Source organism: Fukomys damarensis, unplaced genomic scaffold (assembly GCF_012274545.1).
Source record: "Fukomys damarensis isolate Sample0158 unplaced genomic scaffold, DMR_v1.0_HiC HiC_scaffold_16, whole genome shotgun sequence".
NCBI classification, from domain to species: domain Eukaryota; kingdom Metazoa; phylum Chordata; class Mammalia; order Rodentia; family Bathyergidae; genus Fukomys; species Fukomys damarensis.
This window is the reverse complement of record NW_022900928.1, coordinates 22,698,720-22,725,554: the sequence shown is the minus strand read 5'-3', so window position 1 is coordinate 22,725,554 and position 26,835 is coordinate 22,698,720. Positions and strand designations below refer to the sequence as shown.

General features: G+C 42.0%; 1 protein-coding gene and 1 pseudogene across 1 annotated transcript in view; both read left to right on the top strand.

Annotated features, from left to right (window-relative positions):
* The window catches only part of Dnhd1 (dynein heavy chain domain 1), a 65,656-nt gene that overhangs the window by 12,804 nt on the left and 26,017 nt on the right, over positions 1 to 26,835 (top strand). Inside the window, exons 8-19 of the mRNA XM_010644289.2 lie at positions 1,976 to 2,230; positions 2,331 to 2,468; positions 2,604 to 2,655; positions 9,506 to 9,783; positions 9,869 to 10,112; positions 15,060 to 15,217; positions 15,677 to 15,802; positions 15,892 to 16,168; positions 21,521 to 21,648; positions 21,745 to 21,943; positions 22,363 to 22,457; positions 22,915 to 23,122. Of these exons, the coding sequence (XP_010642591.2) occupies positions 1,976 to 2,230; positions 2,331 to 2,468; positions 2,604 to 2,655; positions 9,506 to 9,783; positions 9,869 to 10,112; positions 15,060 to 15,217; positions 15,677 to 15,802; positions 15,892 to 16,168; positions 21,521 to 21,648; positions 21,745 to 21,943; positions 22,363 to 22,457; positions 22,915 to 23,122 (2,158 nt within the window). The remainder of the gene's footprint in view (positions 1 to 1,975; positions 2,231 to 2,330; positions 2,469 to 2,603; positions 2,656 to 9,505; positions 9,784 to 9,868; positions 10,113 to 15,059; positions 15,218 to 15,676; positions 15,803 to 15,891; positions 16,169 to 21,520; positions 21,649 to 21,744; positions 21,944 to 22,362; positions 22,458 to 22,914; positions 23,123 to 26,835) is intronic.
* On the top strand, positions 450 to 1,012 carry LOC104876308 (annotated as a pseudogene).

Genomic DNA, 26,835 nt, shown 5'->3' with positions numbered 1-26,835 from the left:
TTAAGGCAGGAAGATCACAAGTTGGAGTTCAGCCTAGGTAACTTAGCAATTTAGAAAGTCTGTCTCAATTTTTTTTAAAAGTCTGGGGATATAATTCAGTGCAAAAAGATCCTGGGTTCAATCTCCAGTACCAAAATGATAATAATTAATATAATAATATAAAGAAAAAGAAAAAAAGAGGAAGGGGAAGAGGAAGCTTGTGTGTGTGTGTGTGTGTGTGTGTGTGTGTGGACAAAGAGGTGACAGACCAGGCGAGCTAGAGTCCCAACTCCTTGGACTCCACTTGCTATCTTTTTCGTTCCTGCCCACGCCTATCTGGTGGTAGTGGGCTTTATATTTGTGATCCTTTTCATTCATTTCCAAATTTTCAAACATTTAGGCTTGGAGGTAGTGGGGACCAATGGAAAGGAGGATGAAGAAGAGTAGCAGCAGAAGAGTAGGAGGAGGACATGGAGCTAAAGAAGAGGATTAACCTTGAGTTCAGGGACAGAGCCTGAGAGGAAGTGACAGTTTGTCCTTAATAATTGCCTGCGCACCATTGGGGAAATTGAAGGCTCAAATGACACTCTTAAATAACCAGAGTTTTTGGGTGTGGCTAATGTGGAATTAAATTTCCTGGCCAGCTTAAATAAACTTCAAAAGTTGGAACTTAGTGTACTTTCTGGAGGCTTGGTAGTTTTAGCAGATAAATATCCAGATCTTACCTACCTCAGTCTGAGTGGAAATAAAATAAAAGCTCTTGATACAGCATAAGAAATTTGAGAAGTCTTGATTTAACCATTTGATGGCAAACCTGGAAGCTTAGCAAGAAAGTATCTTCGAAGTGAGGCAGCAAATCACATACTTAGATGATGAATACGGTAAAGAAGATAGCAAAGCACCAGACTCAGAAGTGGGGGAAGGAGAGGGTGATGAAGCTGGTTCACCTGAAGGATATGAAGAGGAGGAAGACTGGGTAGAGGAGAATGAGGATGGGGGAGATGAAGCAGGCTCAGAGCTGGGAGAGGGCTAAGCAGCATAGTTAGTGAAAAAAGAAATTCTGGATGAAGAAAAAGATGATGATTCCGTGAAGAAGGAGAAGAGGAGGAGGAGGAAAGAAAGTCTTCAGGGGAAGTAGATGATAATGCGCTGGGATGGAAGCTGTAGGTATTGAGGGTGTGCTGGAGCGTGGAAGAGGGCACCGTACCACGCCTGGGCGTGCGTCTCTGTGTGATGTGCCTTGCTTGGGCTAAACTGGGTCTCAGGAGGCTGGGTTTGAGTTCATGTATAGCAGAAATACAATCCCGTGACACCAGACGGTTCTAGTCACAAGCTCTATGGACCATCGCAAGGAACAAGAGAGCAGTGAGGACAAAGGGTCCATCCGGTCAATATTGCTTCCTGGTGTTTTCCTTCTGTTCCTCCACAGTCCAGAGACTTGGCAACTTATCACCAGCCTTTGTAGGCTAAAAAACTCCTAGATCTGAAAAGAACTCACAAGGCTCTTAGGCTTTTATCATCCATATTCCACCCTCAATCAAAAGTCTATGCCAGTGGTCAGAAAGAGTTGCTACTAGAGCATAAAGCAGTATTTTGCTACCCAGCAGGCCTTTGCTACACCCAGGCCTAATGGTTGGAATCATCATGCAACTGTTGCCTAACCTTATTCATCCAATCTTTTTCTTTGTTTATTCTGTGCATTTTGAAGCTCTCTATTTACATATGCAAAAAATGTTTGGTTTAAGTTCCATCCCGGGTGCTTTCCATGGACAGGCCTGGCCTGTTAACATTAGTATAACATGTGTGACCTCTTAATATGTAACCTCCATTTTGCATCTACTCTGGTCATTTAAAAATCTGGGTGGCTAATCTCTACTGAAAAGGAATCCACCAGCTGCATATTTAGGTTCCAGATTCCAGGCACCAATTCCAGTGCATAGGTGGTTTACTCTCCATCCTTGTATCTCCAGGGAGTTTCCATTCTCTTCACTGACAGGTTCACAAGGACACATACCATATGCAGCAGGGCCTGCAGGAGCGAGTGCAAAACTGCAACAAGATCCGGGCAGGCCAAGGTTCCATATACCTTCTGAAGGCACAGCGCCGGCAGCTGGAGCAGAAGCTGAAGCAGGCAGAGGCCTGGTCGCTGCAGTTGGGAAAGTTTGCCCGCCTGGTCAACTACATGATTTGTCAGAACCTTGTTACAGTCTTGGAAGATGAAGTAACCTCTTTTGTGGCCAACATCCTTCAAGTGAGGTGGTGGGAAGGGGTAGGAGGCAATCAGGGGCTAGATGAGGGGTTACGTGTACTGATGTCTAACCCCACTACTTCTTCTGACCCTTCTTTCACAGGCTCAAAGGCAAAAACCCTTTCTCTCATCCCAGCTGGTCTGTGATGATCGTTGCCAGCTGTCTACCGTACCCAGTATTGAAAATATGATCCAGATTCTATCTGAGGGCCTACATTCCATTAAGTCTTCTGCCCTGAAGGTATGAATTCTGGATTAGACTGGAGATTGCCTTTTGGAATTCCCAGCTCCTATCCCTGTGTAGTCAGCTCTTTTTGCCTGTTAGATCTCTCATTGTTTCTCCATTTCTGTCCCTTCTCTATACCCTGGCATAAAGCTAATGCAGTCTACTGACCTGAAGACCTCGAGGGATTCCCTGTATCTTGAAGGTACTTAAGGAGACCTAGGCAAGGGGCCGGAAGGCTGGAAGGAAGGAAAGGGCTCATGTAGGTGTGAATGGCATGAGAATTAGTCAGGAGATCCAGGCTTTGGGTGTGGATGGAGCAGCTGTAACCTCAGCACTGTGCACGTGTGTTGGGTGGTAAGAGTCAGGATATGTTTTTGTTTACTAATGCATGTGCTTTTGTTCGTGTGTGTGAGGTAAGGGAATGTATAAGTGTGTGAGTACATTGTCCTTCCTGTGGTACATCCAAAATTTCACAAGGTTTTTCACCAATGCCATAGTTACATTTTATTTGCTGTTGAAATTGATCGTTATGTTGATTTGTACTGGTTGAAGAACTCTGCTCCCTTATTATTTGCTTTGTTTCATACAGCTCTTTTTTCATTTCTTATAGAGTACAGTAGTTCATTAGTATCATTGACCACTTGTTAACCAACAACAAGGAGACACATTTTCATATTTTCTTTATTTAGAGTGCTAATGCAGCCACAATAAAATCAGTAGGTGCATTCAGTGACATCTGAAATGTAGGTCCTTTCTAATTTCCCCATTCATATACTGTATTTTCATTAAATAATTTAAGATGAAGTTACTTTTAGGAGGTTAATGACAAGAGGAAAAAGTTTCATGAAAGGGGCCTGTTTTCATTGTTGTTGTTGTTGTTTTGTTTATAAATCACACTGGTTGGGTCACATTTTTCCAAAAATCAATTTAGGTTAATTGATAGAGACCATTAATACTTCATTTGCATAGTGCAGTGGAAAGGGAAAAGGCTCTGGAATCAGAGACATTAGTTTATTGATCTATAGAAGTGGAGATAAAATATCTGAGTCTGAAGATTAGTAAAGGTAATCTGTCTAGGACAGTGCTCAGCGGATAGTAGTACTTGCTACAATCATATCTTCTTACTACTTTTAGTATCATATTACAGACTCAGACAAATCAGACAATCACAGTATTTTCTTATAACATGCTATTGTGTCTTTAGTTATTTTTTAAAACCTCGAATTTTTATTCTAAATTTTAATGAACGTAAAAATATTCACCTGCAATTAGGTTTTCCCCTTCCACTTTGAATGTCATGATATTTCTTTCTTGCTTGCTTGCTTTTGCTTGTATCTTTCAAATTTTCAAATGGTTTAGAGGAAACAAGAGGTAGACAAAAAAACACAATGATGTGACAAATGTTAACTGTAAAATGTAAGTGGGTGGATAAGAGAGTTCATAGTACCATTCTTTAAACTTTTCTATAAAATTTCAAGAAAACAGTCTGCAAAATCAGATGTAGAAAATTAGATCAATGTGATGGAGAAATGAGAACCAAAATTCTGATTTAAGATTTTCCCTACATTCTTTAGCAAAAATACAATAATTTTCAGTAAGGTAAACATGCAGTAGATAAAACTCTGCTAGCAGTCTTTAAGAAAAATGCATCAAGGACTGGGGACTTGGCTCAGTGGTTCCACTGCCTGCCTCACAAGTGCAAGGTCCTGAATTTGATCCTCAGTACCAAAAAAAAAAAAAAAAAAAAAAAAAAAAAAAAAAAGCATCAAGCTGGACATTGTGGTGCATGCCTGTAATTCCAGCACTCCTGAGGCTAAGGCAGAAAGATTGTCCTGAGTTTGAGGCCAGCCTGAACTACACATAGTGAGTTCAAATCAATCTGAACTACATAATGAGGCCCTGTCTTAAAAACCCAAAAACCAAAACTATTTCCTTAACATTCTTACATTAACTGTAGTATGACAATAGCCTACTAAGATCAGGGTATCTTTTTTTTCTTTTCTGGTACCGGGGATTAAATTTGGGTCCTTGCACTTGCAAGGCAGGCAGCAGAACCACTGAGCTAAATCCCCAGCCCCAGTGTATCTTTTTGTGTTACACTGAAAAAAGACAAAAGATTACCTCGTTTTATTATAAAATTTTATTATAAAACCTTTTTTTACATATTTTGGTTGGGATGATGTTGAAATTTAGCTTAAAGATACAATGCTAAGAATGAAAACTACCAGGTATGGTGGCACAGGCCTGTAATACCAGCACTTGGGAGGCTGAGGCAGGAAGATCTCTGTAAGTTTGAGGCCTGCTGGGGCTATATAGTGAGTTCAAGGCCACCTGGACTACTATAGCAAAACAAATCAGCAGCAACAACAGCAAAAACAGAAGAAGAATGAAAGCTGTGATTACCGGTTTTAGGAGATTTTGTTTTGATATCTTGGGGGGGTGTTTGTTATGTTCTATTTTTGTTTCTGTTTTGCTGGATGGCTACACATGCTCAGGAAGGAAATATGAAAGGAAGCAGTGTGGCAATGAGAGGATTTTTAGAAGGAAGAGAAGGAGAGGGTTTTTGTTGTTTTGTCTTTTGTTCCTTGAGGAACTTTGAAGCGATCGTATTTATACTTGTATGAGCTTTACTCTGTGTGAAATATCTGAGCCACTCACTCAAGGAAACCTACAGTGAAGTTGTGTATTGCTTAGTCCCTTCCAAAGATGAACTGATAATTAAAAATGCAGTCAACTTATATGTATATATTTTAAATTGAAGCCCCGAGTCCCTCATAAAATATAAACAACTTGTGTCTTTGATTTAGTTGATACCCAGTGTTCTATGATAAGCAAATTTTATTTCACTCTTGCACTTGCAAAGCAGGCAATGAAGTTACTATTGATAGCAATGAAGTTATTATTGATTTCTCTCTTTCTTTTTGGTGTGTGTGTGTGTGTGTGTGACATTCCTTTAGCCATATCACATTAAAAATAGATTAGCTTTCCTTTCAATTGCTTGTAATCACACTTGAATCAACTTTATTTATTATTAGGTGACGTTATTACCTATCTCCTGGATCTTGGCACCTTGAAATCACTGTTCTTCAACATTGTCTTGTATTTTGGAGTTCACAGAATATAAAACATAACTAAATTCAAAGGCAATAAAGAATAAGCAGTACCAGCCTTCACAGAAATCCAAGCTAGAAAGTCAAGAAGAGAGCCCCTGTTCCTCAAATTATTTCTTATTATTTTTTGGTACCGGGGATTCGGGGATTGAACTCGGGTCTTTGCGCTTGCAAGGCAGGCCACCGAACCGCTGAGCTAAATCCCCAACCCTATTTCTTATTCTTTTACTTTCATTTCTCTCCATTGCATCTTTCCAATTCCTCTGATTTTTTTTTTTTTGCATTTTTTCCCCATTAAGTTTATTGGTACATTTAAAGCAAACGGTACAGTTACATTTATCACTGGGATCTTGTACCTTTACCTGACAGCTCTTGGTTCTTGCTTTTTCCCCTTACCCTTTGTCCACCCCTTCACCCCCTTCACCCTTCCCTATTTACAAAGACTTTGCTTCCATTTTTTCCTTTATTCACGTTTTCTTTTCCCTTATTTCCTTTCCCCTCCCCTTCTCACTTCTCCTTTATCCTCTGATGTTTAAGACCAGTTATATTAGCTTCCAGTAGACTCTTTTTCTTTTATGTTCTTTGAGACAGGGTCTTGCTCTGTAGTTTAGGCTGGCCTCAACTAGTGCCAATCCTCCTGCCTCAGCCTCCTGAGTGCTGGGATTATGGTTGTACACCACCATACTCTGCTGTTTTTCCATGTTGATAACAATTTGTACCTGTTGAAATTCAGTGTTGTTAAATATAAAAGTATTGGTTTGTACTTTTTTCCTTTGTACATTTTAAGCATATTATTTCTATTTTTCAGGCATTATGAATTGCTATAAAAATGACTAATGATAATATAATTTTAGTTCCTTTACAAAAATCACTTGATCTTTTTGCTTAATTTTTTTCTTTTCCTTTGAAATCCAGTAATTTTAATAGGATGTGCCTTGGTATTGAACATACTGGAGCAAGATATTCAGAAATTTTTTTTCTTTTCAAAATGTAGTTTTAAATCTTTTTTTTTTTTTACATTTCAGGATATTTTGATTTCTATCTTTTTTTTATAGAACAGCTTTATTGAGAGTTAATTCACCCACATAAAGTATACTCCCTAAGGTCGTTAGTGCGCTTACAGAGTTGTACATGCACCACCATAGACGATTTTAGAACATTTTCAGTGCTGCCCCCAAAAGAACTCCAAAACCTTTAGTAATCATTCCGTTTCTCTCTTTTCTGTTGCTCATGTTAGAAAAATTGGCTTTTCATAAATTTGAAAAGGTGACTTGGTTCAGAATATCTTTCTAATTTTTCAATTTCCTTATGGCGTTCTTTGTTTATTTTATTTTGTATTTGTATTAAAAATAAAAGATGGCAAGCCAGGTGTAGTGGCACATGCCTGTAATCCCAGCACTCGGGAGGCTGAGGCAGGAGGATCGCTGTGAGTTCGAGACAAGCCTGGGCTACATAGTGAATTCTAGATCAGTCTCAAATATGCAGTGAGACCCTGTCTCAAACAAAACAAAACAAAACAAAACAAAAAAAGATGGCTAGCTTTCTGAGATTTCCTGTTTCCATTTCTGTACTGTGCTTTTATCTTGGCCTTTTGTTTTTCTCTACTGCTTCCATCCTGCTCAGTTTTTATTCTACTCCCAGCACTTTCTCCTTAATGTTGCATTCTGTCCCAAATCCTGGCTTTGGTTTCAAGAGTTCATAGGGCATAGACTGCTTCAGCTCCTTTGAGCCTTACTTTACAGCTCCCAGGACAAGTAAAACCCCTTCCAGTTTTCCCTGCTGCTCTTGTTTTGTTTTGTTGTTGTTGTTGTTGTTGTTGTTTTTTGAGACAGGGTCTCACTATGTAGTTGAGACTGACCTGGAACTCACTATGTAGCCCAGGCTGGTCTTGAACTCGCAGCAATCCTCCTGCCTCAGCCTCCTGAGTGCTGGGATTACAAGCGTGCGCCACCACACCCGGCCTTCCCTGCTGCTCTTGGATTGGTCCTGATTCTCAGGAGATCCTTGCTGGCTGTTTGGGGTTTTCCTGTCTCCAGGTTTCCCTGGTGTCTCATTGTTCCCCCTGCTTCCTTTCCCACAACCGCTGATGGCAGAGGGAATGGGCTGTGGGCAGGTTTATCCCTACTTTCTCGCACCTGAGGATTTGTGAGGATCCCTTTCCCCATTTGTTAAAAGTGTTAACCGTTGTAAATGGTTTTACTATCTAATTGCTCTATCATTTTTATGTGTGGATTTGGTTGCCTCTGCCATCATCTTCTCAGATTTACCTTGGCCTAATTCTTGTTTTGTTTTTGAGTCAGGGTCTTGCTATGTAGTTCAGGCTGGCTTCAAATTCACTTCAGTCCTGCTGCCTCCGTCTCTCAAGTGCTGGGATTACAGGTGCACATCACCACTCCTGACCAACTTCCTACTCATATATGGAACAGAGACTGTAAGGTGTCGGACCCAAAGGCCAAAGCAGGGAAAATTTTTGAAGGGTATTGCAGCAATGCAGTGAGAGTATGGGATGAGGACAGTAGGTGATGGTAGATACAATTGGTGATAGAATTGGATTGTGAATATATTTTGAGTGTAGAGGTTGCAAGATTTTGTGATGGTTGTCAGGCATGGTGATGCACACCTGTTATCCTAGCACCTTGGAGGCTGAGGCAGGAGGATTTCTGCAAATTTGAGGCTACATAGTTCAAGACTACCTGAACTATGTGGTGAGAACCTATCTAAAAAAAGAAAAAAAAGATTTGTGATGGTCGGGTATGTTATGTGTGAGGAGAGTCAAAAGTGACTATAGAGATTTTGAGTAGAGAAACTAGAAGATGGGCTTCTCGCTTACTGAAGTTAGAAGACACAAGAGGAACCGTTTTCTATGGGGGAGAGAAATCAGAGCTCATCTTGCACCCTGTGAGGTTGGAGTGTGTGTAAGATATCCAAGCAGAGACGTGGAGCAGGCCGTTTGAATGGGATTGCAATGGAGAGAGAGAGACCTGGGGTAGGGATAAATTTGAAAGCAAAGAGATGGTTCTTAAAGCCCTAAACCTGGGAGCGATCTCAAGATAAGTATAGGTGTGGAAGAGTTCTAAAGTCTGAAACTCGGGAGCGTTATACCACTCAGGTTCGGATACAGTAGATATTATTTCTGAACATTCTGATCCTCACCTACTCTTTTTGACAGGATTTTGAGCAAACACTCATCTTGGCAATGACCTGGTTCCTACAAAGTTAAGGGAAGGCCAGGCTCAAGGGTGTTCTTACGGCACGTACTGAGGAGGCATGCTTAACATCCTTTCACACCTCCTCTTCCATTCTGCAGAGGCTGGAGTGTTACAGACTGCACTTTCCACACCCGCTGCCGCTGGGTGTCATATGGAATTTTGTGAGGCAGGCAGCTACAATTTTTTTTTTTTTTTTTTTTGTACTAGGGATCAAACTCAGGTCCTTGTGCTTGTGAGGCAGGCAGTGGCACCACTGAGCCAAATCCCCGGCCCTGTCATTGGAATTTTGAATTCACCAATTAGGCCTACATAAGATTTCAATGCCAAATTTAGGTGGCAAGAGGCACGTGCCATCCACTCTGCAGATGGCACACAGCAGAGACAGTTGTAGCTGGTGGCATGGCAATAACATCCCAATTTCCCAGTCAAACCAAAGCTCTAAATATTTAGCCTAAACTATTTCTGTTTTCTGATCTAATTGCTCTACAATCCATTTGATATGTTGTAATAATTCCTTTTCTATTTATACTGGCTAGGGTAAATTTTATTCTTTGCACCTGAATTTAAGCTTAAAAATTCCCTCCTGGTCCTGCGTTTGTGATATAGATGCATGTGAGAACTCATTCACAAGCAGGGAATGTGTGTATGCGGGTGTGATAGGTGTGCACACGCTCAGAGTAGAGAGCAAGGTTGTGTGTGGGCTCCGGAGGGCACTCATGATCAATCACGGCAGGTGCTCCACTAGCAGAAGATGAAGAGGACAACTCGAACTCAGAATTCCTGATGCCCAAGTTTCAAGGCCAGCCTAGCGATGCTGTTCGCATCTTCTGTGGCCCAAATGTAGGACTGGTGTGGCCCTGGAAGTCTCACCCAATTACTGATATCTTAGAGGTGCGTGGGTACCGGCTTCGGGGCCAGTACTTGCCACCCGATTATAGTCAGCTTCAGGAGGACTTGGACAACAACTTTCGAATCCAGCAGGCTCTGACTATACAACAGGCGCTTCTGGAGGTAAGAACAAAAGTCCCAGGAATGGGCTGCTCACACCGGTTTCTGTCTTAGCCACTGCCCCTGCTCTAAGTATGTTTACCTTTAGGGCATGATGCAGGAGGTGCAGGAATTCTGCAGGGAGCATCACTGGATAACAGGCATTTATGATTTCCTGCAAACCTGGGGCCCTCAGAAGCTGGAGGACATGAGAGGCTGTCCCATCCAGAGCTACATAACGGTGGTGAGCCAGCTGAATGCTTGGCAGGCCCTCATCTCCAGCATGCCTGTGGAGCTGCTGACCAAAGGCAAGCTGTTGCTGCTGAGCTGCCGTGATATACAGGCAGCGATGGGTGAGTGCTGCCTGTCTTCCCTCCTTTCCTCTTCCTTCCCTTCCTCTCTCCATGTCTTATCTGTATGGCCCAGCTTGGGCTTGGAATGTCCTCCAGGGACCTTTGGCGCAGGTCCCCCTAGACCTTTGGAGTCTCTGGGTCTCAGCCCCTTTCCATCTAAGCCGTGATCCCTAACAGACAGCTTCTCTGTTGGCCCTGCTCGTTCCCTCTGTCCCTTAGGAATCGTGCTGCTAATACTACTCAACACTTTCTGTTCTTATGGTGTAGAAATAGCTTAAATCAAATGTGACGAAGGAAAATCTTAGCGTGTTCCTGGGCTCCTGAGCTCAGTTTCTTCACAGAGACTTTTTGGAAATAAGGGTGCCCCCTCCCCCCATGTAGCAGAGTCAAATTTTATGCCATAATTTGCCTGTGTAAAAAACTTACTCTCTTTAACTGATCTCATCTTCGGTGACTAGGGATGGACAAACATACATAAATTTCCCAATTAAAGAAGCCTTTTTTTTTTCTTTCTTTTATTGCGTTTATTGGTACATTTTAGGTATACAGTACAGTTACATTCATTACTGGGATCTTGTACCTCTACATGACAGGTCTTGGTTCTCATTTTTTCCCCTTGTCCCTGCCCTCCCTTCACCCCCTCCTCCCCTCCCCATTCACAAACACTTTATTTCCATTGTTTCATTTTCTCATATTTTTTTCCCTTAAGTGGGAAGGGTAGGGGAAAGGTAATAAGGGAAGAAACGTTTTGGTTTTAAAGCAGCTTCTTTGGTCTGATTTGGTATACTTTGAGTATTTGATCAATTCAAATGCATATCACAGTTCTGGGTGGTCTTTACCCTCAAGTGCTGTCCATTCTCTTTCCCTCCCCAGGTGCCATCTGGCTCTGGGGAGGGCTGCCAGGCTGCTTGCTCTTCTCTGCATGGAGCACTGTATAACACCTCTTTGTCTGGTCTCGGCCCTGCAGGCCTTGATGCTTCCAGAGCTGCTGCATCCTGGTGTGGGTGGGCATGTTCTCTCACCCTTGTAGGATCCAGAGTGCCTGCCTTCCCTGACTTTGCCCCAGCTTGGCTCCTGCTGGCATGGAGAATCTCTCATCTGGTATCTGTCCTAGGCCGGCCTCTCTTGTAGTGTTTACTTCCGGGTCCCTCAGCACTGAACCTGCATCCAGGCCCACTGGCTGCCAACTCCGTGCTATCTTCTGTATCTCCTGCCATTTGGATTAGACTTATCCCTCTTTCAGCTACAGTATATCACCACACATCATTTCTAATCTGTAATGAGCATTTCATATTTGCACAAAGGCACCCTGAAAGGTAGTTTCCTCCTGAAGTTTCCTATAAAAAAAGTAGGAGTCAAGAGCAGCCTATTCTCAGGCTCCTCAGCCCAACTCAGTCTCTATTTTCTCTCAATACTTTCTACCCCTACTAGGTTAGTCTCGGAGAAATCTGGTTTATAATTTGGTATTGTTCCCTCTTTCTTCTTTGCCCCTTCCTAGGAGAAGGATGGCTCATGCCAAGTGTCTGTGCTTATTAACTGATCTTGAAGTGGCTCATGATGGCACAGATTAGGAAGCCAATGATTTGCTCTTCTAAGAAGTAGGGAAGAGGATCTGTTTCCTCGTGTAATCTCCAAGGCTGGCAATAACCAATAGTACCTTGCAGTATACTGTATCTAGTAGTAGACACCTGCATTTCCTGCAGACCTGGGTGCTATTGGACCCATGATCCCCTATGCCTGCTTTCTTTATAAAGGAAAGAGGCTTGGAACTGGGGCCTAGAAAGAATTTGCTGGCACCACCCAGTCTTTGCTCCTCAGGAGATTAAGGCACAAAGCTTGTCAACACATCCTCGTGAGCCACTGAAATTCCCTGCTTTTGTGCTGGGGGTTTACACTGGGAAGGCAGGAACAGGGAGGACCTGTGATCGGTCTTCCTTCATTTTGGGCCGGTTTTGCCCCACCATTTCTCAAGAAGTCTGTGTTCTCTTTCTACTTTGTTAACTTCTTGACCATTAGGCCAGGATCAACTGGACACTTCAAAGGAGCAGCTGGAGAGAAAGAAGCACTGAGTTTAGACTCCTGGCTACTTTTTACTGGCTTTGTGACTTGATGTCACTGTCTTTGCTTGAAACCTGGGCATGATAAACACTTGAGGTTATAGTAAAGAGGATTAAATTAGATAGTCACAATGCTCTTGGTGATACAGGAGATGAGATATGAAAATTTATATCTCCCAACCTGTTAGATTGATGTGCCGAGTTTGTGTACTCTAAAATTGAAGAATGCATTCTAGGAACAACAGAGTAGGAAAATATTTATTGATAGGATATCTCTTGAGAGGTAGGAGGGGTCCTGAATGGGTAGCTGAGGACCCCACTTTACAGAAGAGTTTTATAGTGCAAAACCCACATGGGTATAATGTGGGTTACAGCTGTGATTAACCAGTAAGGTTACAGGTTATAGTCACTTAGGTAATAGTGATCCAACGGGGAAACAACTCACATAACAAGTGTGTACTGGAAGAACAAAGATCTTTTCTAGGAAGTGATGGGACCAGAGGTCTTGGTCACCCACTGGGGTGGCTCCTTAAGTCTGGTGTTTGTCTTATAGGAAGTACTCAGGCCTGCTCCTTTAAACAGATGTGCCGCTGGCCACTATTGTGAAGTGTTTCGCCTTTGTCCTGACTCTCTTGAGGGCCAGCTTTATCTGACTGGCTGTAATATTTCTTTCTCACTTAATTGTCTGTAATATTAGCACTGACTGTGGCATGTGGTAGGCACTCAATAACTTTAAATTTCATCTTGTGCTGTCCTGTCTGCTTTCATCCTTCTTGCTGATCACATGTTATCTTATCCTCTGACTGTTGCCCTTCTTCAGGGGCTCTCTTGAACAGGGAGTGGCATACTTGCCCACCCTCGTAAGTTGACCTCACCAGAAACTTGGAGTCACCTTTTACTCCTCTCTCTTCTTAATTCCACTGTATCCAACCTGTCGCCAAATCCTTTCCATTCTTCTGCCTCCTGAATATCCCTCAAATCTGTTTTTCTTGCCCCAATCCCAAGGAGCAGATATTTATGAAGCCATCGCTCCTTTGTACCATATGGTGTCGCTGTTGCACTCCTAGTTGCCTCAGCCTGCCTGAGGCTGCTACAGCAAGTCCCAGATTTGTTCTTAAGTCCAACAAAGTGAATCTTATAAACCTTTGACACAAATATGCAAAGTAAAGCATTAAAAGAAACCAAACCTCCTCATCATCACTGGTTTTCCCCTTGCTTCTGGACACCCTGGGCTCTGACTGAGCCCCATACACTTACCACACGGTACAGTAGGCAACAGCAGCACAACTGTGACGATGTCCAGCAGATAGTGAGCTACTTCCACGATTCTTCACACCTTTATAATGCAAGGTCCGTTTGTGTCTCCGAAGGTTCGCAACTCAAATGTATGTGAGTCAGGAACTTACTGAAGTCCATATGACACCATTGCAGTGGCCTAGATACTGTCATGGGCCAGATGGACGTCTTGAAAAACTATAAGTTTATATCTTCATATTCTGTTCCAGCAGATTTTGTCAGCTTCACCCCTTGTTGGCTGAATCTCTTGATCAGTTTCTCCAAGGCTCTAATGGTGCTCTACCCAGTGATGCCTCACTTACCTCCCTTTGATCTCACTGTGCCACTTTCCAGTTGCAGAGATATTAATAGAAGATAGCCTGGCTTACTTTTCACTTAACATTTTATTTACTTATTTTAGTCTAAGGATTTTTTTAGACAGGGTCTCACTGTATAGTTCAGGCTGGCCTTAAATTCATTATGTGTCCCAAGCTTGTGGCAATCCTCCTGCCTCAGCCTCCCAAGTGCTGGGATTACATGTGTGTGCCACCATGCCCGGCTGTATTTATAACATTAATTATGCCAGAATGCCTGAGTTTGAATCCTTGCTCTATCATTGTATAATGCTAATCAACTTAACTTCTCAGCAACTCAGTTTGCTTATCTGTAAAATAAGAAAAATAGTAATATTTTACCTAAAGGGAGTTTTTTGAGGATAAAACAGGTTAATATAGGTAACGTGGATGGAATGATGCCAAATTCTATACTGAACTTGGGGGTATACCATATTTATTACATTTTGCTATTTTGTGTACATTTTAACATCTTTGACTTTAAGAAGTTCAGTTTTTATGGTTAATGACATGTCAGAGTTTAGATGGCATCATTTTTTCCTTTGTAGTGATATATAAAATGGTGATGCCTTTTAATATTAGTGATATCTTAGATTTGATGAAGTATCATATGGGTGTTTATCTTGCCTTCTGAGAAAATGCAGTTGTTCATATAACCTAGGGCAGCTTCTAAGATTATCTTCTAACCCCTTATCATCCTACGCTTCTTTCTCTTAATTATTGAAGACAAAAGACAGATTACACCCTTTTCTTAGTATGTCATCTATTACAGCAGAAACAGTAAGACCCCAAAAGGAAACCCTTGCTATTCATGACTATGTCATTTCCATGCCCTTGCATAGCTGTTTTCATCTACTGGGAGCATTAAAACCACTGCGCACATCCACCTCCAGTGACCTCTCCCAGGAAGCCTTTCCAAGCCTTCCGAGGCCCCTTTCCCTTCACTATGCCAGCTTGAGGGCCCCTGGCTCTCACAGAGGATTTATCACACCATTTGTAATTGTCCATCTGTTTATCTGCCTGTGCTATCGCACTGTGAGGAACTTTCTGTCTTTCCCGTTCACTTGCCTGCTGGTGCAGCACACCCCAGGGCACAGCAGCTGGCTGGACACGGAGCAGGGGTTCAGTAAGCATTCCAGGAGGGAGGGAATGAGTTCATCGTCTGGCTTCCCCTTCAGCCCACTCCCACTCTCGACCCACTGCACTCCCAGCACCCGCTTCTTTTCAGTGCATCCTCTAACACCTGCCTCTCTCGTCTCCAGAGTCCAAGCTGGACAGCGTGAGGAAGGATATTCTCACACAGGTGCAGAATGAATGCTGGAGCCGCAGCCAGCAACTGATGACAGAGCTCACAGGTTTCATACAGGTCTTCCAGACCATCAGTACCGACGTTCATGCCATTGCACAGTGCTCCCAGAAGGTGGGTTCTCCCCATTCATCCTTCCCAGTTTATCCAGGGCCCATCCTGCTCAAAGGCTCAGCACACTCTCTTCCGGTCTCCACTGAGCTCCCATAGGGTGCTCCTAAAATATTTTCATGTAAGTGATGTGCCTTCACTATTCTTGCTCTGTTCACATGGCTCTTGGTGAGGAGACCTTGGTGTAGGGAAAGAAACAGTGTTACTTTCAGATAGTGTGGTTTTGTTCTCTGTGGCAGTCAGATAAGGCAGTGTTGTGTTGTCATCAGAGTAATGGTCTGGGAGGTCAGAACTAGATTGCCTTCAGTGAGACCTGGGTCAGAGGGGGATCTGATCCCAGATTGCCCTGAGCTCAGTGAGTTAAAAAGCTGCAGCTGTGTCCAGAAAGTGGGCCTGGCCTTTGAGAATTGTTCTGTAGAGGTGTGTAGGACTGTGGTGGGTCTCATATTGTCGTCCTTTCAGTTGAACGAAGCCAGTGAACAGTACATGCAGCTGGAGGAGCGAGTGGAGTACATCCGGTCACTCCACGAATTCATTCGCAACTACTTTAACCTCTTTCGTGCTGAGAATGACGCACTGTATATTTCGGTGAGGGGGTGATTTAGGGAGTCACCCACCTCCTGGGCCGCTTCCTCTACCTCCGCATCTGCTTCACTGCCCTCTGTTTGTCCCCACAGCTTCTGGACATGTGGGAGGCATTTCAGTTTGAGAAAACCCAGGCCTCAGAGTTCCTGCTCAGCAAACGATATGCCATCGTGCCCAAGCTGCAACAGCTGATGGCAACAGCCTTGGCCGAGCTGGAAGGCCTGCTCAAGACGGCCCTGTCTGGTCCCTTCATGGATCCTACACAAGAGCAGAGGAGCACCGAGTGCAAGCTCCTCTCCCTGGAGCATCAGTTCAAGAACACAGCCGGCCACCTCAGCGAACTGCACCACACCTATGTCACCTTTACCGGTACTGAGGATCCCCACCCCTTCCACCATCACGCTGAGATAGAGGTTGGGGTCCTATGTCCTGTGTGATCCTAAGCAAACCTGAGGGATCACCTTTGTTGGTCTCTTTAAAATATTATTAAAATATATATTTTATATTTAAATTAGATCAAATGAAATTGTATTAAAATTTATTTATTTTGCAGTGCTGGGGATTGAACTCAGGTCCTTAGTGCTGAGCTACAGCCTGACCCTTTATTTTTTTATTTTTTAAATTTTAAGGCAGAGTCTCGCTAAGTTGCCCAACTAGGCTCCAAGTTGTGATACTCTTGTCTCTGCCTCCCAGAGTGCTGCATTAAGGTGTATTTTGTTGATCTCTTTAATAAGCAAATATTACAAGATGAAACCTTCATATATTTGATAATTCAGGTGTTGCATTTAGGGTGGGGATACAGGGGGCTTATAGCCTAAAAGGGAAGGCAAATAGATGAATATTTCATTAGAATGTGATGAGATTAGAGAGTAAAAATCGATGCAGGAGAAAGGTATGCCCTCATTGTAGAACTTGGTTTTTGTGCTTGGTGTAACCCTATACCAAGATACCAAGCAGCATGCCACAAAGAAGGACAGGTCTTGATGTTACAGGAGCCTGTACCTCTAGCCAGTGTACTTGAGAGAAAAGGCTACTGAGGTCCTTGGCGCTGCAGGAGGAGGCTGGGACAAGACTGCTGAGCTCCGCCCTTCCAATAGTGGTACAGTTAGGCTGGTTCCCTTCTACACATAAAGCACTTTGTAGGCTTGAGTTTCTTTTCTTAGATTCAGTCACTTATATCTCCTGGAAGGGCACATTGTTTTGAAGTCAAAGATTTTTTTTTCTTCAAACTTAGATATTGCATTATTGTCTTCTAATATTTAGCATTTTAGGCAAATGTGACGTTAAGTCCAACTTTTTTCTTTTGTATGGAATCTGTTCATTGATTATTTGATATATGCTCTTGTGTGTGCTCTGGGATCTGTCTAGAATTCTCATGTGTATTTTGGGTTCACTGGTCTGTTCTTCATTTTTTACTTTTCTTCATCATTCCTTTCCTCTGAATTCTAGAAACTACTTGTGAGCTTGTCTTATAAGCTTCCATTTTGTGTAGTATCTACTCTATGTTTTCCATTGTATTTTTAAAGCATACACACATTCTATGTGTATGTGTTCATGCTTATGCACACGTGTATATGCATGTCGGTGTATGTCTTCATGTTTATACACACACACACACACATTTCCTAGCTCTGTTTGCTGATATGGACAAGAAATAAAGACACACAGTGACAAGGAGCCATCTTTTTCTCAGGTTTTAGTTTCTAATCCCATTCTCCACTATAGCAAATCAGGGGTCCTCAGAGAAATCGATGATTCCTGGGCTGTGGCAGGTTAGGTACAAGATCAGCGTGGAGTATGATTTTATACCAGAAAATAAGGAAGTGTTAAATTCAAAAGGAAAAGGCGATGGAAGTTTGTCACAAGGATACATAGTGGATGCCAACTGGCCAAATCTGGGACAATTTCAGAACCAAAATACACTAATATAGTAATAAATTCTAAACTATTGAAAAATAAGAGATTTATTTATTTATAATAATAAAATGAATAGATAAATTTATAGGGAAGAAGTATAGACTCATTCTTACAATAGATTGCCAAGATCTGACCGGAGATCAAGATGTGGAGAGAGGGTTAGAGTGGGAAAATTATTTTGCAACCATCAGAGTAAATACTGGATCAGAAGGATTGTCAGTGGATGCCAATCTAGGACAAGCTCGGTGAAGAGCAAAATACTTGCACTATTTTAGACAGTCACCCTGGAGATTATTTATTAGTTTCAAAGGAAAAAACAAACAGCAGTTAGTGGAGAAATTGGGCAACAATTTGATCACAATGAATATCACCAATAAGGGACTTATGGACAATCATGTGCCTCCTGATGTGACACCTGGAGAAGAACAGACATCACCTATGCAGTAGTCTGCTGAGGGAGAATAACATCATGAAAAAAATCATGAAAACACACATGACTAGCTTTCTATTAACAAGAAAGAGGACAGAGGGCCTGTATAGTACTGTGGAAATGTCTACACTTTCAGATAAAGAAAAGCTGTAGAAATGTTCTAGATTAAAAGAAGCTAAAAAGACATGACAAAGAAGTGCAGCACTTGACCCTAGATTAGCTGCTGGACTTCAGGGGAAACAAGGCTATGAAGGATACTTATTTTTCCAAGTTTTATTTTTTATTAGTACGTTTGCAGTACATAAAGATCACATTCCTCGTGGGAAATTGGGACATGTACATGACACATCTTAATTCCTTTTTCATCCTTTCCCTCCCCACTATTCTCTTCCCCTCTTATCTTTTGGTCTCCCTCCCATTTGTGAAAGATTTACCTTTCTGCTTCCTATTATCTATCTTTTATTTGGTTCTTTATTTACATTTTGAGTTTCTCATATAAGAGAAAACATGTGATACTTAAGATTGTGTTTCTGATTTATTTTATTTAACATTATTGTCTCAAGATGAATCTATTTTCTTACAAATGACTCATTTATTCTTTATGGCAGGGTAGGACTCCACTGTGTGTAAATACCATGTTTTCTTTATCCATTCATCTGTTGATGGGCATATAGCCCACTTCCAAGATTTAGCTATTATGAATTGTGCTGCTATAAACATGGATATCCATATATCACTAAAATATGGTGCCTTTAACTTATTGGAATAATCCTAGAAGGGCAGTAACTGGGTTGAATAAAATTTCTATTTTTAATTTTTTGAAAAATATCTATTTTGATTTCCATAGTGGTTGCACTAGTTTACAGTCCCACCAACAAGGTAAAAATGTCCCTTCTTCCCCCACAGCCTCTCCAAAATTTGTCAATTATTTGATTTCTTGATAATAGCCATTCATTCTGGGGTAAGATGGAATCTCAATGCTGTTTTAATTTACATAATAGCCAGCCATGTTGAATATTTTTTATGTATTTATTGGAATGTGGACAGTAGAAAGTATTATAGCAATGTAATATAAGAATTTGTCATTTGCACCGTGATTATGTAAGAGAATCTTCCTGTCCTTAAGAAGCATGTCCTTGAATATTTTGAGGGCTACCTATTATTTATGCAATTTACCCTGAAATAATTAAGAAAAATTATCAGTTTGTACGTATAGTTATATGCCTATGCACACACGGACCACGCAAACAGAGCCAATAATGCAAATGGTTGTAATGTTATAATAAAAGGGAAATCTAGATAAAAAATATACAGTATTAGTAAGACAGTAGTCAGAGGTATTCATTTTTCTTTTTTTCTTGCAACTTTAAAGATTTTAAAATCACTTCCAGCTAAAATGTTTTGAAATACAATGAAAACTACTGAGAAGATTCCTCAGAAAAGAGCCATCAAAGAACATCGACTTTTTTTTCTCCTTTTTTACAGTATTGGGGTCAAATTGAGGGAACACTGAGCTACATCCCCAGCCCTTTTTATTTTATTTTGGCAGGGTCTTGCTAGATTGCCAAGGCTGGCCTTAAATGTTTGATCCTTCTTCCTCAGTCTTCTGAGTACACCTGGCTAGGGCATTTACTCCTAATCCTCAAGTTTGTCTTTACTTTTGGATGTGTTTGGAGATATCATGTCTTCCCTTTCCTATGGAGGAAGTTAATTGACCAGTCTGGTGCTGAGACAAGTCAAGATGCCGTCAAAGATTCTGTGGGTCGCTGGCTGTGGTGTTGCACACCTGTAATCCCTAGCCACTGAGGAGGCCAAAGCAGGCAGATTGCGAGTATGAAGGCAGCTTTGGCAACTTGGTGAAACCTTGTCTCAAAATAAGGGATAAAAAAGGCTGGGGGTGTAGCTCAGTGGTAGACTGTGCTAGAGTTCAATCCCTTGTACAGAGGAGGAGAGAGAGGGAGAGAGACTGAGAGATTGAGAGATTCAGTGGGAGTCTGGCCCAGACTTTTGAATTCAGACAGAGAGATTTAAAGAGTTCAGATTTTTTTGTGTCAAATTAGAGCTCTCTGATAAATGATTCTAAGTGTTTTAGTATTGAGATCTTCCTGATGAGTGAGGTTGACATGTCAAATGCATAATTTCCAGCAGTTGGGTGTAAGTCTCTTTTTTCCTACCCCTCAAGAGCTATGCAGGAATTCAAGTGAATGAGAATGACAATCCTTAGTAATAACCTTGACTGTGAGCTCATGTCTTTTAAGTACAGTAGAAATATCAGTCTATAATTATTATTAATTACAAATTACTTTTGACATTTATCTTACACTTGATTGTAAATAATTTAAGATGTAATGCAGTAGCTTGTGAAATTAAGTGAGGGCATAACTCTCAATAAAAAAAAAACATGAACACGATGAGGGCCTTCACCATTTACCCCTATGAGGGCCAAATCTTTTTCCATATTTGTGTCTCTGAAATTCTCTTTTTATCCCCCTGAAATTCTCTTGGGCTGAGAATTCATTCACTGATTCATTCATTCAACACATAGTTGTCAAGTGCCTGCTATGTACAAGGCTTGAGGTACATCGCTGAGCACATGACAAACCTCCTCCCCTAGAAGACTCAGTGTCTAGCTAGGGAGAAAAGCAATAAATACTAAAAATCAAACTAAGTTATGTAGTACAGTATATTGGAAAGTGTCTAGAGAAAAAAAAAAATAGACCAGGCTACAGAGGGGTTAAGAATGCAGGAAAGGTCTATGACAATTTTTATTTCTATTTATTTATTTATTTATTTTTGGTACCATAAATGGAACTTGGGGCCTCTTGCTTGCCAGGCAGGTGTTATACCCTGAGCTGCATCCCTAGCCCTAACAATTTTTTTTTTCCTTTGGTACTGGGGATCGAACTCCGGGCCTTGTGCTTGCGAGGCAGGCAGCGGAACCACTGAGCTAAATCCCCGGCCCTCTGGCCCTAACAATTTTTAATGTGATCGTCTGCACAGGCCATAGTAAGAAGGTACTGTTTGCATAAGGGCTTGGAGTTGGTGAAGGCTTGAATCATGCAGTTCTCTGAGGAAAGAGTGTTTCAGAAAGAATGAACTGCAAGTCACAGGCCCTTAGCAGGAGGGAGCATCCTAACGTAGTACCTGAGGAACAGTAGAGTCCGGGGGCTCCCGTGAGTGAGATGGAGATTAACAGAAAGGGAGCCCTCCCATTCCACTGCCGTCATGTTCTCCCACACATTCTTCCTTTGGAAAGTTCCTGTTGAGCTGAATAGTTTACACATACCCACCCCTGGAATCTCTCTTCTGACATTATAGGCTCTTGGTTGACCATTCCCTAAGTAGCCCAGGTCTTAGCCAGCCCTATCCTGCAGGAGATGAGAGTCCTGTGCCCTTGCCAGTCTGCGGGACCCATCCCATCGTGCTGCAGCAACACATCTGGCACCTGTATCGAGTCATCTCTGAAACTTTCAGCGAGTGGAAGTGCATAGCTTTTGTCAAGGTACTCACTCTCCTCCTTGGAGACCCTTCCTGGGAGAAGGATTGAGGAGAATGTGCGGGGGGGTCCTCAAACTGACAGTGAGCCCTTCCCCTGCAGTTCAGTCTGTCTATGGCCAAGGAGAAGACAGATGGCTGGCTGACAGACGTGGCTCGGCTGAGCACAGCTCTGGGGGTCCACAGCCCAGTGCTGCAGCACTGCATGCACGTGCTGCAAGAGTTTCGAAGCTACCTGCCCTTACTCACCAAGCTGGGCAGCTTCCAGAGGCAAAACCTTAATTATCAGTCCCTCCTAAGAGGTGAGTTTGGTTAAAGCCAGAGGGGAGGGGGGAAGGGTGAATAAGGGTTTAGAACAACTCAGCAACTTAGTTCCCTGCTGTTCCCACTGGAAATGCCTTTCCTCCCTAGGTTGCTCCCTACACTCTCACATACCATGACCACCATCACTCACCCCACCCCCAAGGGGAAAAATAAATTTTATTGTACTTTATTACCATGAAGAATCCTCTCTGTGGGTGGGGCCTAGGTTCAGGCTGGGGTCTTTGCCCTTGGTCCCTAGTTGTGCTGTGAGATCTGCAGTCCAGGATCTGAACTGGGTTGGGCTAGGTTCTGGGTCATGAATCTAGGGTCTGGGCTTAGGTTGGAACTGAGTTCTTGGACATGAACTAGACTGTGCCACATTCTGGGTGTTGTTCTGACTTGTCTCTTCTACCTTCAGCCTTAGGGCTAGGCAATCTCCAAAGTATGGAATTCTTGACACTGGGTCAGCTGCTCTCTTGTCCATTGCTGGAGTTTGCAGATCGAATCAACCAGGTGGGGCCTACAGGGGACAGGAAGGGAGATGGTCCAGGCCCAGGACCTGTCATAGAGGCAGTCAAGGCCAAGCAGTCCCTTGAGATACAGGGCCAGTGAATGTTGGCATTTGGGTGAGTGGGAGCTGGGGTTGAGATTTCTGACCTCCCTGGAGAGTAGGAATGGTCTCCTTAAATGTTCAGATGAAGACCTGATGGGTGACTAATAACTCCCCTGGGAGAAGGAAATACTTGTCATGCTCAACGTGTTAGGCACACAGAATGGCAGACGTCTCCCAACATTTACTCCATCTCAAAAGAGCATGAGCTGCCATGCCCACAGGAGCCTTCTGGAAAGGTGGGTTTTCGCTCTGGGCCAAAGTAGTTAGATGCTCTTGACAGCCTATCTTTGAAGCCTTATGGTCCCGCTCTCCCCGAGCCATTAGCCAGTTCTGGCTTCTGAGACCCAGCTGTTCTAGGTCTGGCAGTGTGACAATGAACGAATTCGTGCCCAAGAACGCCTACAACAACTGCAGCAGGAATGGGAAGTACGCCAGCTGCGCCTGGTCACCTTTATCCTGCATGTTCCTTACGAGTCCTCGCCCTCCGAGCACTCCAAGAGGCAGTCAGCCTGCAGCCCCCTGTGGGAAGTAGTGGGGAAGGATAGTGGCACCTTCATTCTCTCAGGTAAGACTCAGCCCTCATGAACCTGTGACTGCCTCCTGCTGGGAACCATGTTCAACTGTCACATCCACCAATCCCTGCCAGATCTGTCTTTAGCCAGGGCCCCATCCTTACTGAAGGGCCTGAAGCATCATTCTACTCTAAGACTGTGTCTTCCGTATAGCTCCCAAACAGTCTCTGTGGGAGACTGCCACACACATCCTCCTCTTGCTCAATGCTGGGCTCCCTCAGGGAAGGTCCTCTCTTTCTTGGTGTACTCAGAAATTCTTCTGGTTATTTATCTCCATGCTTCAGTACTCTGCCTCTAGATTGCATCTGATGTCTGATTCACCACCACTTATTCATACTTTTTCTTTCCCTCATAAAACTGACCATAAGACACACACAGGAAACCCAGAGATCATAGATAGCAGCCCTGACTTTTAGAAACGCCCAATATGTGAGAGACAGATGATAGCACCCAGATGAGTGTGTGATGTTGCACCTTACTGGGGGCAGTACAGTCTCAGAAAGGGGACTCATTCCAAAAACCAGGGAGAAATCAGGAAATCTCTGCTTGGGTGGAAGCCTCATGCTGACTTTTGAAGGAGCAGGAGTTTGCCAAACTTGCAAGGTGGGAAGAGCATGCCAGAGAGAAAATAGCACATGTATAAACATCCAAAATGACATTGTTGGGGAATTGCCAGTAGAGGAGAAATTCTCCAGCATGATCAGAACCTAATGGTGAATGTAAACAGTTAAATTCAGTTAATCATAAAATATTATGTATCAAAAATAAGTAAAATATGATATGTATGACCAGATTTTTATTTTGCTAAATATATATGTGTATTTCTTTGCATTTACTTACAAACTTTTATTCTAAGGACAAGAGATTTTCTTTGACTTGGAGTCCACTGATTGTTCTCACTACCTTTCTTGAATTATGGACTGTTGACTATTTTTATTTTTACTTATGTGAAGTTGGCTAGCATTGTGAAGACACAAAGTAACCTGAGTGCAGAACATTTCTAGACTTTTATTATAATTTTGCAATTTTAGGAAGCAAGAGAACAAGTTCGAGTCCCACTGAGATCTTATCTTAGAAGAAAGCATTGTAAAAGCTAGGGAATTAGCTCAGTAGTTGAGCAACCCTGGGTTCAATCCCCTGTATCACACACACACACACACACACACACACATTGAATTGCTTATACTAAATATGTTTTTATCAACTCACCTTTACTGAAGCTTTCTATAGTTTCCATAGAAACAGCAGCTCTTTTCCCACCCATATCAGTTAATAAAATATTAGATTAAATTCTATAATTAAAAATGTGATGGATGTAATGTGCATAAAATGTTTACAAATGGTCTGTCTCTTCGTGAGCATACAGTTTAACTAGTGGGAGCAAAAATGTTTGGCTCATCTACAGAATAGCTTGATATTACTAAGTTTCAGTTGAGTTATGGCCATTAGTCAGTATATTTTATGATAAGAATGGGAACATCCACTAAAAGAGCTTGTAACTCACTGGTGCTGGAGCCCAAAGAGTTCTGGGAGAGGAAATGATGCAGAGGAAGCTGAAAAGGTCAGATCATGCAAATTGTTGGGAGCAACATTAATTATTTACTCAAGAATATGAAAACAATGGAGTGTTTTTGGTGGGGAAGTTACATGGTCAAACTTCAGTTTAATATCATCCTGGTTTTATTTATTTATTTATTTATCTATTTATTTATTTATTTTTGAGACAGGGTTGCACGATGTAGTTGAGACTGACCTGGAACTCACTGTGTAGCCCAGTCTGGTCTCGAACTCACAGCGATCCTCCTGCTTCAGCCTCCTAAATGCTGGGATTATAGGTGTGCACACCACACCCTTCCATTGTTTTTTATTATTATTTTTTATTTATTATTTATTTTTTATTTACATATACATAATAATCACATTCATCATAAGGAATTTGCACCTGTACATTATATATCTTGACTCTTCTTTTTTTCCCCATTCCCCTCTCCTCCATTCAAACTTTTCTCCCCATTTTCAAAAGTTTTAGTTTCCATTTTTTTCCTTCTATTCTCTTCCTCCCCCCTTTTCCCTGCTTTCCCTCCTCCCTTGCGCCTCCCTTATTCCCTTTCCCATTTGAACATTTTCTTCCTACTCTCAAAATATCTATCATCCATTTGAGTCCTTATTTACCCTTTTGGCTTCTCACGAGGGAAACAATGTGATATTTAAATATATATTACTCTGATTTTAATATAGAAAATGAATTAAAGCAAAGGGTGGAAATAGCAAGATCAGTTAATCCCAGTGAAAAGCAATTGTGGCCTAGATGAGGACATTAGCAATGGAAAAGAGAAAAGTGGATGGACTTGAACTATATATGAGTCAAACTGGGCAGGATTTGTAACTGTCCCATCTTCTTCATGAAGGAGAATTATGTCCTTTCAGCTTTAATATAGATGGTTCTTAACTCTCTATCCTTACCGCCTCTCATGACCAGTATTTGGTTAAGGGTAACAAATGGTTAACTGACAAATGGTGTCAATTTGTGTCTCACTTATTAAGGATTCATAAGTTTTGGTGTTGACTAATAGATACAAAGGCTGGCTGGGTTTTTGCAGTTGACATTTGTATCAACACTCAAAAAATATCACCTTTCCACTTTTGACCTGAGCACATTTTATACTGATCCTTTTGCCCATTTCTGACCCTGAGTCCATGCTTTTTTGTATTACCTTTAGATTTCTCCACTATTAAAAATAATCAATGAAATTCATAGTGTAGGATACAGGCTCTGGATAGTCTGAACCTTGAGCTGTCTCTGAGCATAACTTTAGCCACCTGGGTCCTCTTGTCCTTACTTGAGCTCATAGACCTTCCCCTAGTTTTGATCCCTCCTAGCTTTCCCTTCTGTCTCTAAGCTGGCATTTGCATCAAGCACCTGTATGGTTGTGACTTCTCTCTGAAGTTTCTCTCTTCTCTCTGCATCAGGCTTCCTTTTCCCATCAACTTGGGGCATGTTGACCAAGGGCCACATTTTGTGGTGGTGATACCATGAAGTTAGTGATTTTATCCACACAAGTGAGTCCAAGATGATGGAGCTTCCATGCATTTAACTATTATGCCAGGAAGACAGGGTTAAGGATACCTATTAATCATTAATTCTCCCCTTTGGGTTCTTAACAAAGCTAGAGTAAGAAAATATATGAAAAAAGTACAATATTTGAACTATTAATCAAAAATTGTATGTTGTTTATATACTGTGATGACACACACAGTATGGATCCAAGTCAAGAGAGATTTCATGTTACCTTTTTATAACCTTCCCAGAATCTGTTGAAACCCTGAGGTTTGTGTGGGTATGCAGAGGAAACTTGAAATATACTTACTCAGGTAGCTGCATGGATTGTGGCCTGCCTCACGTGTTTTAGAGCACAAGAGATGGGCCTTTTCACCAATGGGGATATGGAAAAAGCACACACATAAAATGAATGGACAGCGGTGCTAAAATATTACTCCAATATTGTTCTTTCTAGAAAGTAAGAATTCTTCCACTCTAAGAACTGGATACTGAGTATCTTCTTCCCAACATGAGTACTGTATTGGAGAGTTCTACATCTGTCTACATTAACCTTCCCTCTCAATTCTTCTTCCATTTTCACCTTAGTGTTCCCAACTTAGTTCCAGCTCCAGTCTTACATGGAATGATGGAATAACATTTTAAGCT